The 19,194-nt window shown below is 41.2% G+C and overlaps 1 protein-coding gene across 7 annotated transcripts in view; it reads right to left on the reverse strand.

Annotated features, from left to right (window-relative positions):
* TBC1D1 (TBC1 domain family member 1) overlaps positions 1 to 18,721 on the reverse strand; it is a 101,100-nt gene extending 82,379 nt beyond the window's left edge. For 3 of the 7 annotated variants that reach the window (XM_071432556.1, XM_071432558.1, XM_071432552.1), the window contains exons 1-2: positions 17,553 to 18,050; positions 10,474 to 10,996 (exon numbers count right to left, since the gene is read on the reverse strand). In XM_071432556.1, coding sequence (XP_071288657.1) covers positions 10,474 to 10,890 — 417 coding nt within the window. In that variant the 5' untranslated portion in view covers positions 10,891 to 10,996; positions 17,553 to 18,050. Of the gene's footprint in view, positions 1 to 10,473; positions 10,997 to 17,552; positions 18,052 to 18,272; positions 18,416 to 18,540 lie in introns of those variants that run through there. The other 4 variants (XM_071432555.1, XM_071432553.1, XM_071432557.1 and 1 more) reach the window with 4 other exon arrangements.
* Positions 18,722 to 19,194: the final 473 nt, after the last annotated feature.

Consider the following 19,194-nt stretch of genomic DNA (forward strand, 5'->3'; position numbering starts at 1 on the left):
GGGCTAAAACCAAGCTGAATGATATATTATGTATTATAGGTGCTAACCAAGCAAGTATCTACAAGCATGTTCAAAGTCATTGCTGCAAGTATATCCATTGCCTTCAAAGGACCTAGCCTGAAGTTAAAGTGCATACAGATCTCAGCCTCAAAGACTCAGAAATAAGATTTATGTACAATTTGCTTTCTGACTCTCAAAAAAACACCTCCATTTCAGTTAGCCACAGGTTTAGATGCAAATACACCACCAGATATTCAGTGCAAGCTCTGCTTTACACCTTTGTGCTGAACATAGCTTTCAAAAATCTCAAATGAGAAGTTATAAAATCTAGCTTTTATTCCCTTCCTTGCAAGTTCTGCACATTTGTAAGTAGAAGCATAGCATATAAGGAACAAAGTAACACAACAAACCACATAATGATTACTAGAAATACAATTTTGAAGCACATTCTGCCTGTGTGAAGCTAGTTTTGTGGGGGTCTTTTAAAGAAGCTTGCACATGAAACGTGTTCAATTAGTTATGTAGAAGGACCAAACTTAATCCAATACAAGAAGAATCATCATCAGTGAAGCTGTTTTTATGACTACCAATAGATCTCAATTACTGTCACTCTGGAAAAAGTGGGGGGGAGGGTGGGAAAGAAAGGGGAAGTCCACACTGACCAGCAGCTTCATACAAAGGACAAACCAAGTATAAGCTGGCATTATCCACTCAATCCTTGTATCAGATCCTCCATGATCAACCTTTAGGGCAAACACACATATCCATTTAAGCCTGTATTTGTCCAGTCACACAAATCATTCTTTAGGAAAATATTTCCCACAGCCCTTCCCATAACTTGACGTCCACAGAGAGGGTAAAAAAAACAGAAATAGAGAACAACTGTGTCTACACCAGGCAAGGGAAAGCACTGATTTTACGACAATGATTTTCTACCATTATTCACTTTGACATTTAACAGGATGGGAGATTGTGCCGCTAAAGTAAATACAGCAGTTATATATGCCTCCTCTGCTTTGGTTTTCTGCTCCACTACAGCCAAAGAGCCCCCATCTGATGACCTTGAGGGCACAGCATAAATGTCAGCCCAGGAAAGGCAAAACTCTAAATGAAAAGCTAACTGCATGGAAACATAAGGAGCTATTTCAGGAAGATGATTTACTCAGTATCAAAATTTATGACTTGGCATCCTCAAATTTGAATGTGGATGGCTTGCATTTGTCTTTTAGGCCATTTTAAAATCTGAAAAGAAGAAAATACAACTGCCTGAACAGGAATGTCCATGTTTAAGTAGCTCCAAGTGAGCTAAAGCCCAAGCTTCCTAATGAAACTTGCAAAGTAAATTATAAAGGAGGTTTTGGTTTTATTAGTCTTGAGGAAAGATAACTGGTATCAACCAGATAGGAGCCAGAACCACTCTTGAGTCTGTCTGTAGAGACTGTACTAACCTACATGACAGATATAGCCTTTGTTTATTCATGTATTTGACAAAAATGATCTCGGTTTTGCTAACTAAATCACACTGTCCTCAATATGTTATTGTACTGTGCATCACAACAACTAATGCTGTTTAAGGTAAGACTGATTTTTAAAATAAAACCTGTTATTTTCAAAGCAGTTTCCCCCCTCTCTAATATAGCTGCTTTCCAGCTTAAATTGCATACAGCTACCATTGCACCAAGTATCCACAAAATTAATTTAAGAACTTCACAACTGTGCGTACTTTGTATTACTTAAGAGTGTTAAGTAATTAAACAAAAAATAAAAACCATCCAGTGAGTCTAGATTAGACTTTCTGGCTTGAGTTCAGAGATCAACAAAACAGCAGTCAAACTTCCAAACTTTTTCTAGTCTTAACTTCAGTAAGCCTCAGCAGTGGATAACTCAGAAAATACACTGGAGCTCCTTCATCATTAAGTATTTCTTTATATAGTAGTGTGCATGCAGCTTATATTCAATATTGCTATAAATCAAACAGTATTTTCTGAACTCTTAATTCTGTATACACAACTTTTATTTCCACACTCCTTCCGTTTCTCAATCAGAACTTTTCCATGGGCACAAGTCTCTCAGTTTGGTTTGGGTTTTTGGATTTGCCCAGCACTGCCTGGTTGCTGGGCATTTGAAGCGGTAGGACTGATGAGGCTGCAAGGCAATGAGGGACCCATTAACTTTGTTTGCACCTTGCATCCAACACCTTTGCAGAAATCAGACTACTACACCATAGTAAAGTGAGCTGGATAACTTTGTTGCTAAATATTTTGTTATTGTTACAAGTTGTGAAGCTGAGGACTTTTAAAATGATTAGTGTTTGGGCAATATGTGGATAGACAGTATCCCAATTGAAGCCCACCCTCCCTGTGATGTTTGTCTTTTTAGAACAAGGCTACTTTGGACTCATTAGGCAAGTATGCAGTGATTACTTCTCACACATTATTAGCAGGACAGATTTCAATGTCAGTGACATTTTCAGAGAATATTCTGAGTTGGGAAGGACCCACAAGGATCACCAGGTCCAGCTATTCAGTGAATGGCCCATATGGGGATTGACTCCACCACCTTGGTGTTACAAGCACCATGCTCCAAACAAGGTGGCTCTGTGTGCAGAGGCCAAAGAAGCCTGCAAGTGTCCCTGCACCTCCATCCTTACAGTCTTACTTTTAAGATCTATTTCATCTTACAAAGAAAGAACAAGAGGTTTCTGCTCCACAGCAGCCCAATCCCTTTGGAGTACTCCTGGTGTGACACTCTCTTTCCCTGACCCGCTTATGAAATCCTTGTCCCAAAATATTTTATGCTCACTTTAGTTGCCAAATTTATGTCTACTTGAAATTTGACAAAAAACATCTATGGTGATCTAGCAAGGTGCACCAAATGGGTTTTGGAGAAAAATGAAATTAATTTCTTATACCTTAGCCCCTAAAGCAGCTCAACACAGAGCTGGACAAACATTAGTGCCAGCACAAGGGAAAACACCAAGGAATAACATCAAGGGATGGATCAGAAGAGAAAAGAATAACAGAATTGCCATTTTTTGACAGAGGACAGCTATAAAATCTTCTCAGTGTACCATCACAGATTACACTTGAACTAAAACCCCACAGCAGTTTAAGACTGAATGAATTGGGGATCTGAGGTCAGGCTCTAGTTGGCCATGCTCTGACTCTCACACACTGCACATGAAACTGCTCTGTGATCATGTTAGGATGCTGATTTCATTGAAACTTTATCACTTTTCCTTTGGAATATTCAAATTACTCTGAAACACATCACTGAGTGATACCACAGTATAAAGAATAGGGGGAAAGGTGGGAATGTGCAAATCAGCAAACAAAGGATTACAAGGCCATGAAAAGCTGACTCTAACTTGGTTAAGATGTTAAGAGTGAGCTTCTCTTTGGAGATATGTACAGAAGCTCTTCTCTGTGTCAACAGGAGCTTTTAAAGAAAACTCTTCTACAGATACAGAGGATGCTTAGAAATTCATGGCTCCAGTTACCTGTGCTGGACATCATAGGCCACAAATAAGACAAAAAGAGTGGTTAGTAATCAGATGAGAGGCCATCATAAATCCACTAATTATGTTTTTGCCTCAGTTCTACTGTTTTGTATTTCTGCTACAATCTCCACCAGGAAAAGTGAAAGAACAACTTTTCCTTATTCCTTAATAGCCTTGAACAATAAATAGCTTTGGCATGAACTCTTACCCTAAAATCAAGTGCATGTAACATCATAAGTAGAACACAGCTATTTTCAGTATTATTTAAGTTGAAAAATACATGAAAAATGCCATCTGATGCAGTTTACTATACAGTTAACTATTACACTAAGATAAGAAATCACAAGAATATATAATTTTTATGTTGCTGCTGCAGTAAGAGAGGGAATAGGCAACTCTTTTTGCAAACCTTGTGATTAATTTCAGCTTCCTTGATCAGACATTATCTCTGACTGTAACTCAGCAGCACTGGTATTGCACAAATTACTTCCTCCATACGGCAATCATAAAAGGTTTAGGGAAATCCCACAGTATTTTTCTATAAAATGAGAGTGAACACAGAAGCACTTAGCTGATGCAGCATGTCACAAAGTCACTCAAAGATTTGACAAGAGCCCCATAAAGGCTTGGAATAATGCTGCTAGGGACCAAGTCACTGGTCACTGAAGGTCCCTGACAGAATAGCTCACATACATGGATTGTTCAAACAGATCCCAGGATAGAACTGGTGTCATCACACTCACACTCAAGAAGCCTGTAAAGCTTGATTAATTGTGAGAGTACTGAAAGCACAGCTGGTTGTTCACATTATACAGGATATTCTGCTAGGATTTACACAGCTAAACTTTGACCTACTTTATAAACTGGACTGTGTATGTGCACATCACAAATATGTATTTGATTTTTCATTTATTCTGCTGCATTTTTTTTCTCCTTCTGTATTTTACATTTTCTTCAGTTAGTATGTGGGAGACAGGAGATATGTCCTAAATCAAAAAGCAGTGCTAGCAGTTTGCAATTACACAGATTCAATCAAAACCCCCAAAGGTGCATAAGGAGGCAGAAAACAGCCAAATTAAGTTCTCACTTGCACTGACATTGGTCCAATTACTTAATTTTATTTCAGTGTTTTATGTTTTTTTGTAAAAGAAGGACCATGTTTTAATCTCCCTTGACTCATCAGGCAGTAAAATACAGAAGAAAAAGATCACCTCTACCTTTAAAATGATCTTCCCTGAATTCTTTTAAGAAAGGGAAATGGTGCTATTAAAAATAGATACTTAGTGAGGCTATACCTTAAAGTCCAAAGTAAAAACACGTTGTGTAAGAATCGACAGTCATGAAGCCAAGCCTCACAACAACTGCTTAGGAGTTCACTGGGCCCCTGCCATTCCTTTTATAGATGAATAATGTGAAGTTCAGCTCTGTGCAGCCTCACAGAGAGCCAAGTGTTGATTATCTGAAACCAGCTTCTTCAGCACATAATCAGATCATAAACAACATGTAACAGAGTGCTGCATTCCAGGTAAGACAGCATCATCTACTTAAGTGCATAAGCTATTTTAACTCATGAAAGTAGGTGAAGGTTGTTTAAAAGCAAAATAACTGTTGAAGCAATGGGTGAAAAAACATGAAGACCTCAGACAACAGAAGGCATCACAGTTGTAACTAAAAAGCTCCACAACAGGCCAGGTGCTACATTTCAAAAAGTTCCTCAGTGTAAGGAGATGGGTTCTACCTGTGTTTGCCTTGGGGCAGATTTGGCACAGGTGAAGTCAATCAGCAGGCTCAGGTTTCGAGCAGGTGTCCCCGTCTGCTGCAATCCTACAGACAATGCGACTCTCACAGTAACACTCCTGCAGCTGCCTGGGCCAAAAGCTGTCCCTCACTGATGACACTACAGAGAGAAGATTCAGAAGCAGCACACAGACTTGTGCATGTCTTGTGCAGCTGTAATCCTGTTTAAATCAAAGGCAATATTTTTCTATTAAGCAGAGAAGTTCCACCCAGTGTTTTGCCATCACGGCATTAACTGCTCTGGTAAACACAAGCATATATTACAGGCTGTTATGACAACTTGTGCGCAGACTCTTGGGGACCAAAAAAACCTAACCCACACAAACAAAAACACCAGTACAAAATGTAACCCTTTAAAAATCTGACCTGAACTTTTTACCCTTCTTCATACTCCAGTTCTCCATTAGTAATGTCACAGAAATATTTTCCTTGCAAGACATCAGGCTCAAGTTTCTAGGCTTTCCCTCAAATTCTCTAAACCTCCAGTTCATATCACAGAATAAAAAAGGGGAAACTTTCAAGCATTCTGATCATCTGCTTCACTAAAAAAATAAACTAAAAAATGACAGTGTCTCCCAACTTCTGCTCCGCATACAGGAATTTATTTTACCCTGTGATCAGAAAGAATAGGTGGATGATGCACTCTACAGACAGCTCAGAGTAGCCTCACATTAGCATACCCTGGTCCTGATGAGGAACTTCAACCACTCAAATATCTGCTGTAGGAAAAACACAGCAGGGCATAGTCAATCCAGCCAGTTTCCAGAGAGCCTCGATAAGAATTTGCCAACCCAAAACAGAGACATGATTAGGAAAGCTGAAGTCCACCTGGAATTGACTCTACCAAAGGCAACAAAAAAGTCTTTATAGCTATGTAGGTGACAGAAGATAGGCTTGGGAAAATGTGCGCCTGCTGCTGAATGGAGCACAGGACATGGGAAAAGGCCGAGATACTGAATGTCCTCTTTGACTCAGACCTCTGTGAAACCATTAAATTTAGAACTGTTAATCTTCATTTACAATAAATATAAAAGTATAATAAAGGACAGCACAACCTTAACTTGCCTTAAATCTAAACTAGCTCAGGGCATGAGTCAGATAAACTAGCGACCCATGTTCCAGTTACCAGCCCAAACATCCATCAAGTAAGATTAAACATACCTAAGTAAAACAAATTATTCGATACACCAAAGAAGGATCAACATAATGACATCTGGAATTACTTTTCCAAGCTGAAAATAAGAACAGAAATTACTCATCCTCTGTAATGCTTTGGCTACTTTGCATCTGCTGGAGGGGGAATCCCTGCTACAGCATGCCCTTAGCCTCACATTATTTATCTCTTTCATTTATTGGAGGGAATGATGTGATAAAACAGGGCTTCATACAGAAGGAAAGCTGGGGAGAATGAGCTCAGGAAGGAAACGGCACACCTCACCTGCAGTTCCAAACAGTTTAGAACTAGCACATCTCAAATGGAGGACTAAAATGCCAGTAATTTTTTAAAGTACATAGTTTTCAACAACAACAGTGATATCAATAGCATCACACTTCTGTAGTATGTAAGCAAATGTCAGACCAGAGGCTACTGCGGAGACACAGAGGGTGGAGCACGTATGGTTTCATTTCCATTGCACTCCTACAGTAGCCAAGCACTCTCACCAAGGCTGAAGTTCAGCAAGGCTGTGTTCTTATCCTAAAGGAACTATTCTGCAAACAGATTTAGGGGAAATTTAATTTTTCCACAGCTTCCCCCACCATTAGTCACCTGACCTATAAGTAGCCTTCATAAGCTCCCTGCAGGCAATATAATTGAATCCAGCTCCATTCCTGAGCACCTACAAAGAATATTCATTAATGCTTCAGCCCCACCCTCAGGCAGAAATTATTCAATCATGAGGCCACATCAGAATCTCTGCAGAATGAGGGTGTAAGGGCAAGAAACTCCACTATCTGTAACTAGTGGAAACTTACTGAAGTTATATATGAAGGAAGGAACACTCCAGATCCCATGTCTGACAAATTGACTTGGAAAGAAGACTCTAAACCATAAGAGAAGCTCTCTCTAGGCACAGCAACCCATCCTTTAAGCACAAAGTAGAGTGAAATCATCTCCATATTCACATGCTTCTTTATAAGTAATGCCATCTCATCCTTTCCTACTTACTGCTAGCCAGCAGGGAAAGTGAGCCACCCATTGCCATGATGGTACAGTGGAAACAATTACAGCAGATCCTATAGAGGGAAGACAAAGACCACAATGGGGCACTACCTTTTCTTTCACTGCTACAGAGCAGGATAACAAAGAATTCCTTGCAAACAATCCTGACATTACTTAGTGTTAATTACCTGTCTACGATTTCTTCTCTAAAGTGGCTGTGCTGGTAATGCAGGAACAACGAACCCAAGAGCCTTGTATTCAGGAAAAACATTGCATGGCATCGCATGCACCTCCATCAACTCTAGAGCTGAGCTAAATATGACCCAGCAACATTAACAAAACTCTCATATTAAACAGTAAAATAATCCCTCACTAAGCAGATGTATGTTCTTGCTCAATTTGTATTTATAAAGGAGTAAAACTACAGTTAATTGATTGCAGCCTAACTGATGCTAAAAGCCTGACCATTCCTGGATTTCTGTACTTTCTACCACCTCCAGTGCTATGCTTGTCTGCATGACTTTCAAGTTTCTTATCCTCCTCTTAAAGGCTTTAATTGTTTAGTCTTCTACTCAACTGCCTTTCTCTTAACATTCTAATCTTCCTACTGTACTTCTCCCACAGACATACTTCTGCCCCCCTTTTATTCTACTTATCTTAAGGTGAGGATATACAACAGAACTTATTTGCAAAGCCACAAATTACCTTCTACTTCAAATCCTCAGTCCGATGTGACTTATAATTGTCAAATACAACCCAACTACAGATTTATATATGCAGGCACAAAGAATTGTGGCTCTTGCAGTTTAAAATATTATTGTAATTAGTAATTATCACAAAAGTCTGGGTGTCCAAGATTGTTCGCTAAAGATTGTAATGAACATGTAAATTCTGTGACTAAATGTATCTGGACTGCTGTGATTCTTTTACAGACCTGAAGCAAATAGAAAAAAAAGAGTTCTTACAAACAAGAGTGCCAGCACAGGAATCTGCTGAGTTGCACAGGCTGCAAAAGTCCAATTTCTAAAATTTATTTCTTCTGAAATTGAACATAAATTGTACTAACAATCCTAAATCCTTCATCCCAACTCACTGGTTTTTAACAACAGCACCTTCAGTTTGTAACAAAGGCATGTGTGCACTCCCTAGCCTTTCGAGTTGGGCATCTGCAAAACAGGTAACATCAGTTCCCTCCTCCTGATAAATACACAAACATCAATTACCTAAAAGGCATTGGATGACCATATTCAGGGCAAAGTAACAACACCCTACAAAGCACAAAGAACTTAAAACATAGAAATCATGCAAAATTTAAGTAAAAGAGGCAGGGCTTCACTTTAGATGGTAAGAACATCTGGCATTTCCATTACCCTTTTGTTAAAACATAGGTCCACAAATGCTGATTAGATGTCTACTTAGACCGCAAAGAAGTCAAGAGAAACAACTCTTGCACACGAGGCAAGTTAAGAGACCAGGTGGAAGGCAGTTTTTAAAAGGATGGATATCTGTGTGAACCTAGAACTAAGTAGTTAAAAGAGGCATACAAAAATTGTGGGTGTTGTCTCCAAAAACATGCAGACACAGCTGCAAATTTAACTAGAGACTTAGTTTGTTCTTGATCATTTCAAACATGTCCAGGAATTTGATCAAACATGAAGAAAAAGTACTTGAATCTTTTGTTGCAAAAGAAAATGCTTAAGAAAATGTACTGGAGGTATTCAGTACTGTGTTTTCACAATAATCCTGGAAAATCACAAGCACAAGTAAATGCAGAAGCAAACTGAAAAATGCATTCACCAGCTGCTATCCAATGCCAAGTTTTGAAATAACTATTCCTTATTTCTGCTCTTACATACATAGACTTGGTATTCCACATTTAACTTGACAGGATTTTTCACTTGAATGCTTATGATTTACAATGTATTTGCCTTTTAATTTACTGGAACTGCAGTTTTATCTGGGAGGATTTAACTAAAGCTGTTTCCATATGTTTTGAGCTGTAAGCTTGAGACCACGGATTTGGAACTGTACAACGTTTTGCTATTGGGCAGGTTGGCATAAATCCCATGTGTGGTGTACATTAACATAATACCTCCAGGGTTCTTCAGCAGGACACCTCCTATGAGTCAAGTGAGCATGCTGTTTTCCAACATTATGGAGACCAGAGCTGACATTCAAGAGGTGAAGGATATGTCACCATTTTGTCCTCAGTAGTTCACAATAACTTTGTGTTAAATCTTACTCATTTTACTCATTCATGAGAGTCAGTGTCTTGCATTTCTCTGAAGCAGAAGAGATCAACAGTTTTAAAGGTTCCACTTTTTCAGCAAAGACACAAGTGGCTAGGAACTGGTTAGGAAATGCAGAGTAAGCCAAATCTCACCCACTGCCAGACATGCATACCCAATTCCTGTCTCACACCATGCAGCAGCAAGCCTGCATGTCACAGAGGTGCAAAGACTGCGCCTTTCTCCCACTCTTTAAACTGCCTGCCAGGCTTTGAGAATTAAAGACCTAGGAAAAGGTTTCCATAGGGTCCTGTTGTTAGAGATATGATACATATGGAGGCTCCACACTACCCTCTCCTCCTTCTGAGAAAGGAGGTATCTCTGTTTCCCAGTCACATCAGGAAAACAGAAATTTGAGAGGTCTGAGTGCAGGATTAGATAAAGTTCACAGTGACTCGAGGGTGAAATATTAGCCCTAGTGACATCAACAGAAAAGCTCTCACTGACTTGAGGGTCAAGATTTCAGTCCATATCCCAAACTAAAATGTTTTTTAAGCTGATGAAATTCAGGCCCTAATCCTGTAGGAGACGTACACACCTTTCATTTCACATATTGAGCAGCTCACTCCAATTTCACTGAGCAATTAACTTCAAATAAAGTAAGTTGTAGTGAGATCTCATCTCTAATTGCAAGTACAACCTTAAGCTTTTACAGTGTAGTGAAAGGATTCAAACAGCACAAAAGCAACTCCAGGGATGCTTGCTTTAGTTCTTTTCTTTTTACTTACTTTTGTCTGATCATCAGCCTTAAATACATAGCAGATACTTTGCTGATTTGCTGCTTCATCCTTTATCAGACAAGCAAAGTAGCTTGGATCGTGGCTGTTGTGAATCAGTTTGTGCACCTGCTGTGGCTTGTATTCAAATAAACTTGAACAAATTAAAGGATCCCACTGCTGGGTTTCCCCTGTGTCTGGCTCACACCGCAAACTGGCTGGTGAAACACAAAGTCGAATTTGGCTGGCGCTGGGTTCTTCTTTGGAAGACTTTGCACTGAGCAATTGGATCTCGGCCACAATCCAAGGCAGCATTGACATAGTGGTTAGGGAATGCACCGGGAGAGAACCCACGAGCTGGAGACTGAAACTTGCTGAGAAATCACTAGGTGTTTGACACTTTTTAACTTTGAAAGTTATTGGCTCCATTTTGCAGTCCTTTAGGGAACCTGGACTAATTCACTGATATTTCAGTTCCATGGAATGACATTATCTGCATGCTGGATGGCTCCTTTGATTAAGGAACAGAAGAGTTCTGAAAGGAAAAGAAAGAGTTATGTAGGTGCTGGAACTCTATGAAAAACCAACTCTCAATAACACAAATAATTAATAGCTTAACATCAGAAGAGAGCCACCATGGCCCATCTAGCAAGTTCTCCCTCTTTACACTGGGCCTTACTATTTCAGATCCAACAAACATAATTGTAATACATACATTGCTTGGAAAAGAGACAGTGGTGATTTAAAATTTGCTTTATAACCTTAGCTCAACTATCTAATGAGTAACTAAATTACAATGAACATTCTTTCTAGCCTGTGACTGTTTCATGGACAGGCACATGTAGATCACATGGGCCTATTTCAATCCTGTTATCACAGGAAGAACTCAGCTGAGCTATTCTGACCTTCATGACACTTGAAGTCACTGCCTGCTAAGACACCTTTACATCTGGGGAAATAAAAGGGTCAGCTTGACAACTTTCTTGTCCATAGGTGGATGACTTTGAATTTGGCTACTAACATGAAGCTGTTTCCTTAGGTATAGTTTGCCCAGTGATTATTTCAATCAGATTTTTTCAATAAATAACACCCTAGAAATCACTGTCATGTAAAAATGCTAGCAACAGTCAACAGAGTGATCACTAAAAAACCTTTCAGACAGCAGTCACAAGCAACAATCCTTACAGCGTTCTGGAACCAGATGACAATCACAATTCATGGTTGCATTTTAACACTGGTCAGCCAGACAGGAATACTTAAATGTTAGCCAGACTGACATTGTATAGTTTTCATTTCTTAAAATATCAAATGGATCAAATATCAAAGTTACACACAACCCTGCTGTAACCCTGTTATACCCATGACCACTACTGTTATTATGTATTAGTACTTTTAGTAATGAAATCCAATAATTGCATTTCTTTATAAATTCCATTTCACTAAATGCAGTCCATGAAAACACAAAGATTGGCATTTGTTATATACCCTCTTTTAACTCCTCTTTAATTGCCCTAGCTTCAGCTGTTACATTATATTGTGTGAGACTGATGCAAGGCTGACAGGCCTGTAATTGCCTGTGTTTAAATACCAGGACACTAACTTACCAAGAGTCTTATGAGAGTTTCCCATGATAAGACCTATTAAAAACAACATAAATGGTACCAAGATATCTTTAAATAACATTTTAATTACATTTGAACAAGTTTTGAATAAGTGCCATCTGTTTACTCTGGTAACAGTATTTATTGTCTTTGTTCATCTACAAATATGATCAAAATCAGCACTGTTTTTCTCAAGAGTTTCCACTGAACTTTGTCCTTCTTTTGCTCTTGTAATAACATTTTCAGACTGAGGTTCAAACAGTCTTTCATCTTGTTGAAAATGAAGGGAAATTTCAGGATTAAAAAAGCCCCCAAAATTTCAAGATTGAAATTAATTTTGAGCTGTTTAAAATGCAACTAATCTGTAAATGTCCCAGTGGGGAAAAATGTTTCTGCAGTAATTGGCAAACTGTAAAAACAAGAGAGCTGCAGAAATCATCTTTGGATACATTTACTTTTTTGAAACTTTTTCATCTTTTGACAAATGAACACTGTGCCAGCATTACCAGTTCCAAGAATAGCAAATTTAGCAAGAATGGAAGTTTTCAAGATACTAATGAACGAATTGATAATAAATAGCATTCTAGATGTGTAGATCAAACTTTTTAAAGTCTTTTCATAAACCTCTCTGTGTGTATCTGGGCATTGGAGGTGTGGGAAAAAGGGCCATGAAAATCAAGAATTTGTATGCCTCACTTTAAGTATACTACAGTTGGGAGGCTTTTTTGTTTATTTCACAAATGAGCAAGAAAATAAGCATCTTTGAGATTGATATAAATGCATTACATCCTAAATGAAATGGCATTAAGGGATGTGGTGGAGTCACTGTTCCTGGAAGTGTTCAAGAAACAACTGAATGTGGTCCTTTGTGCTATGATCTAATCCACCTGGCAGTGTTCAGTCAAATGCTGGACGTGATGATCTTGGAGATCTTTTCCAACATCAATGATTCTGGGGTTCTAAATGGGATAGCAGCTGCAGGAAGCATTTTTACACCTTATCAACACAGACTGCTAAACACAGTTACCATTACAGTTTTCCTTCAGCCAAGAATCAGAATGATCTCCTCTTTCACGAACTATTACAAACCTTTTCTCCTTAACTGCAACAATGAAAAATAGTTCAGCAACTGCAGGGAAGATTGGATTCATTCGTAACTACCATGCTGTGTAGTCTAAACTACATAAAAATCGAGGTTTTAGCTTCTACTGCTCTTGTCACTTAGTGGTATAGATAATAATCTCCAGATAAGAAAGCCTTAGAAAACTTCATTCTTAGTTGAAAACAAGAGAACTGAGCTACTATACAGACAATGATGTATTAGCCACATACTTTTTGTAGCCAATTTCTTATTTGTGTTTTCTGAGAACCCTTCTTAAAAAAATGTAATTAAAGGCATGTAGAAATACAACAAAGTCACCCTTGTTTCTAGCAACTTTTCAAGTTTCTTTTTGCTCTTTTACCCTAGATCTATGAGGCAATGCAGCCTCAAAGAGAAATGGATATCACAATATATTACATTATTTTGCATGCTAACTCTGAGGACTGAACAGTATATAAAAAACCCAAGGTTGATACTGTGTCATACTTAAACAAACATTGTACTGCTGGAATGTATTTAATGTAAATGTGAAGCTTCTTGGCATTCATCTCTTTTTAACAAAAATAAACACCTTGCAAAGTCAACAGCATAAATACTCCAGTTTGTTTTTTCCAAAGAAAAACACTTACTACTAAATCAAATCAGTTAAGTAGAAGTCAAAATGCTAGGTTTTAGGAGAGGCTGAAAGTGCAAGTTTCTCAGAGCATAAATTTAGCAGCACCAGAAAGTCTCCTTATCTAACCCGTATCATTCTGTATATTACTGTTCTGCATGTTCCATTTCCCTTTCCCAGCCATTCTTTCCTTGTTTTCCCCTCCTGTCACTTGTTGTAAACAAATCCCACCAGAAATTATGCCAATTTCAAGCTGCTGGTGTTAATGTCCTTCAAGTTTCCCCTGAGGACTAGGTTTTAATTCAAGACCATGAAGTATTTATGTATATGCTTAATTCAGACCTAAAAATAGTTTTGTTCTTCTCAACAGGCCTATTCCCAGCCATAAAATTAGGCACACATTACGCCCAAAGAGTAGCCATGCTCTCAGCCCATCCATGTCTGCCCTAACTCCACTGCTTGGAATTTTAGCACCTTTACCCATCTCTGATTGCCACCTTTCAGTTCATCCCCTCTGAAATTTGGCTCTGCAGGTGCCATGGGAGTTTACCATACGCATTAGTACAGTAGGCTCAAACAAATTTCCTCTTCCTCCCAAGTGTCTGATTAACTCATGCTTATTAAATGTTTATTTCACCTCTAATCCAAAAAGGGAATAGACAAGATATAAAAATACAGCTCTCCACTAGTTTTCTTCTACCTCAACTTTGATGTTCCTTTGGCAGCTCTAAGCACCATTCAGCTTCATTACTCTGGGCTGTGCTTAGCACACTGGATGTCTCCAGTTGTTCTCCCAGTGCTCACAGACATAACTGGGACAGTTCCTCTTTCTCCTCTCCACCAGCATCTTTTGAAGGGTGTTGGTTGCCTGTGCACTCAAAACTGAGAACAGCTTGAGTGGCACTCCTCAGCTGACAGCTTTGCACAGTTTATAGAGATATAAACAGACACAGTTTATAGAGATATAGAGAATATGAACCTTATTGCTCCTACTCTTTAGCCTGCTTTGATTCAGATGTATTTGCTCCATCAGCACAAAAACAGCCAGTCAAACTGTAACACATAAGATATTTTCACAAACCACATTAATCTATCTATCCCTACCTTCTATACTTGGGAACACCAGGCTGACTCATTATGTGGAAGATACACATGGGAACATATGTGTGCCCTTTGCCCTCAGCTTCTCTTTTGCTCTGATCAACCCAGCCACTTCTCACAAGTGGGGGGGCTTAGAAAGCATGCAACACTACACTGATGGTCCTGCTCTAGCAAAATCTGATAGTGTGTTTTTTAAAACCCTAACCTAATTAAAAAAAATATATTAGTCTCTTGCTCTCAAAAATCAAGTTACATTCTCACCGTGTTATGCCACCAAGTTAAAAGGGATCCCTTCAGGGAGAAGTGAGGGTGATGGCAAGACAGCATGAAAGGGAGAGCTACACAAATCATTATTTCTGCTATTCTGGACCCCATGTGAAGGTACATGTGTAAGCAGCATTGGATCATGCAAGACAGCATTCCTCAAAACTCACTCACTCTCAAGGGCAAGGTATTGGCTCTAGGTGCCAGTTGGTTAGATGAAGTCAGGTAAGCTTTGGAGAATCTTGTGAGGTTATTGTGTTAGCAACCTGGGAAAGTGAGGTACTGAAAATCAGGTTTGTGTACCTGAGGGAACACTGGGCAAATCTGGGATAGACTCAAACTGATACAGAAAAAAGACAGAGAGGAGAGAGAATGTTCTAAACCAAAAGACCACCACCCTTCCATAAAAAAAATGCAGAAACTTTGACAGTGGTGAAGTGTTATCCTTCTTTTGTCCTTTCTTTTCAACCGGACTAAATTCAATACAGACATGCAGCCAAAAGTTTTAAACTATTGTTCAGAACATTGGTAACTGCAGACTTAAGCAACCCTTCCCCTGCTCCAGTTCCTTCCCTGCTTTGGTAGCAGTTGGAGTGCTGGGACTCACAGCAGAACTCACGAGCTTGGAAGATGTGTCATGCAAAGAAGCAGTCAGGGCTTTCACACAGCAATGAACAAATGAGGGGTTTGACCTGGGAGCTGAACAGAAAGATGCCATCATCCTCGACCTTTGCAGTTCTTCTGAGTAACAACTGCGCAGTTACTCCACGTCAGGCTCAGGACTTAGCAGCAGCTTTAGTTTATGTAAGTTTCTGTAAGTCAGTTTTCCTCCCCTTCAAGAAGCTAAGCAAAAAATGCAACCTTACAGCAAGCACTTATGAAAAACAGCTGGTCTTAAATAGCACAAATTTGTTCAGCTCTTCTCTGCACAGCATTAGCACTGAACCCTGTTGACAAATGGAACCAGAGGCACTGGTACTGACTGCACTTCACCACTGATTATTTTAGCAGAAATATCATACTACTTAAGGATTATGAGGAGCCCTGGCCTGCAGCCAGAACTCTGGAACATTAGCCAGAACTAAATACCACTTGTCTCCCTCTCTTTCTGATCCCTAACTGAAATTTACATTGTCTTTGCTCAAGCTGACAGATTTCTCTATCCACCTAGCAGGATATATAGAAAAACATAAATGAGGAAATATATTAAGTATGTCATGGCACAGTCACTGCTGAGAACAGCCTTCAAAAAGTTTTTTTATTTAATTCAAATGGGCACTTGGAAGCATGACACATCCCTCTTGTTGCAAGGATATTCTTTTTATCTCATAGCTACTTATTATCTGCTGTTTGCCTCTGAAGCTATGGTTTGCTGGGGCGAAAAGCATGCAAAAGTCTAGAAACCAATTTACCTGAGAAATTAGTTTTAATTTCCATTATTTTTTCATTAAATGCTGATTTTTAAAAGACTTAATGCTTAAATGCTGTTAGCAAGTCAAGACTGGGTGCTAAATAACATAACCATATACTCTGGTACTAGTTCCAGTAATAAACACACCTAAAATATTTACCAGTATAGCCAGCATTAATATCACTCCTCAAGTAAGTTTTATAAATAGACTATTAATAAAAAAATTGCAACAAAATGGTAGTATGTTCTTGATTACAAGTATACACATTTAAAATCAACTATCAAATGAAGAAAATAGCTGACTGTTCCTGCCCTTAACACCTGTTGCTATTTCCTTAATCAAGTCCATGGAAATTAATATGCTGATGATTGAAGTCTTCTGACTCAGCCTCATATAAACCTGAACAAAATATTGAGCTATTCCATGAATGTAATGCACTAAAAAAAAAAAAAAAATCTGTAAAAGAAAGGTTGCTACATAAATTACATTATGAACACCATTCATTTTTATTCAATTGCATATCCACAGCCAAAATGCCTGCATGCGACTTTGCAGTTAACCAAATTAAAGTGAAAAAAGTGTCAAGTCATCCACATATCACTGAATGTGTTTCACTTTCCTTCCATCCTGTCGTTTTTCTCACCTGCAAATATTTCTACTTTTGTGTATTACCTATGATTTTCAGCATTCCTATATAACAACCCGTGAGAAATTTCTATTTCAGCGCTTACCAAGTGTGTTAAAAGTACTGTTAAAAGTATAGTCATATGCATCAGCTCAGAGGTATTCGCTATTCAGAAAATATACAATTTATTAAATTTGACCCACGATGTTCCATTCAATCTCTGGGCTTAACGCAGACACAAATCCCACCATCTGCACTACTAAAGGTTCCTACAGCAGATCTGCCATGTTAGCCTCTCTCCCAAATAAAACACAGCACACAAAGGCCTCGATCTTTTCAAAGTGCGCTATAAATAACCACATTCGTTTCATACCTCTCGTGAACGCAGTTTCAAGAGATCATTCCTTTGCAGGCTTAGTTCGCGAATTTAAAGGGCCATAAGGACACTGCGCCGCCGTGGGCAGACTGAAAGTTACACTCGGCCGTGCCGCGGTGCCAAAGGTCCGCTCTCCCCGGGGAAAGCCGCCTGTGCCCTGAGACCGAGCGGGCTCTGGGAGGAGTTACACCCACCTGTTTTGCATAGATGGGCGAGGAAACAGCGGACAAGAGAGAAAAGGAGCTAAAGGCACCTCAGGTCACTGACAGATTAAATTCAAGCCGGTCTTTTGGTTATTCTGATGAGGAGCCAACTCTCCCAGAACAGCGGCACTGGCGCCCCGTCCCCGGCCCGGCCGCCCCGTCCGGCAGCAGCGGTGTTCCCGCAGCCAGAGCTGCGCCTTCGCCGGGAGTCCCGTTCGGAGCGACGGCGGGACCCGCCGGGAACGCGCAGCGGCACGGAGCGGGGCCCCGGCCCGCCCGGCGCCGGAGGCGGCTCCCCCCTCACAGCGCGGGTGCAGGCACGGGCCGCCCGCGGCGGGTGCCGCACTCCTCGCCACAACTCTCCACTTCCTCTGCGCCGAGAGCTGCTCTTCCTCCTTCCCCCCACCCTCCCAAAACGGTGCTCGGCCCCGGGCCGGCCCACAGTGGGGGCACGGCGGGCCCCACCGCCGCCCCCTGACAGGCCTGGGTCCGGGGGTGCCCGGGCGCTGCTTACCGCCGCAGGATGTGCTCGCCGCAGGGAAGTGCCCTCGCCGGGCAGCGGCCGCGGGCTGCCAGGCGCGCCCGGGCACCTCCCGCGCGGGGAGGCGGGCGGGGCCGGTAACGGGCGCCGGGCCGGGCCAGGGGCTGCCCGCCCGCCGCCTCCTGCGCTGCCCGCCGCCTCCTGCCCCTCGCTGCTGCCCGCCCGCCGCCTCCTGCACTGCCCAGCGCTTCCTGCCCTGCCCGCTGCCTCCTGCCACTCGCCGCTGCCCGCCCGCCCCTACCTGCCGGCGGGCCGGGACGAGGACGGAGCCTCGCCACACACCCGGCCGGGCCGCTCGCCAGCGCGGGCGAAAATAGCAACAGGCGGCGGGTCCCGGCCCCGGGGGGCGGACGGCACGGCGACAGGGGGGCGCGATGTCGCGACAGCGGGCAGCTGAAGCCTCCTCCCCTGGCCCATGAAGTTCCTCTCGATGTGCATTTCGTCGGCGCTGCCTCGTGTGTCGGCACAGCCTCTGATCTCCCGCGGGAAGCGTGTCGTTGTCGCCTTGCGGCAGTGGGCGAATGGCGGGGTCAGCTGAAGTGGCGAGCGAAGCTGGCTCACAAAGCTGGAGCTAGCCCGGCTCACAAAGCTGGAGCTGGCCCGGCTCGCGGGCTCTGAAGCGGTCAAGTCCCCACTCGGCTGTGGGCCCGGCCCTGGGCACAGGCCAGCCTTTAGAGAGCTTACCTGAGTCACCTCGACGGCTTCCTCAAAGAAACCACACTTGCATATGCATAAAATCATTGTAAGAGTAAGTATTAGCTGGTCTTCCAGTTGCCAGAAATGATAAGGCATGAATGGATCCGGAGACTCAATTATACTTCTCTGCAAGTGGAGAAGATTAAGGCATCCTACATCCCCGTTGTGCAAACCACTTCTGCACTCAATTAATTTTCAA

The sequence above is a fragment of the Agelaius tricolor genome, unplaced genomic scaffold (assembly GCF_023055355.1).
Source record: "Agelaius tricolor isolate 1412-34295 unplaced genomic scaffold, bAgeTri1.0.p SCAF_8, whole genome shotgun sequence".
In the NCBI taxonomy this organism is placed as follows: Eukaryota; Metazoa; Chordata; class Aves; order Passeriformes; family Icteridae; genus Agelaius; species Agelaius tricolor.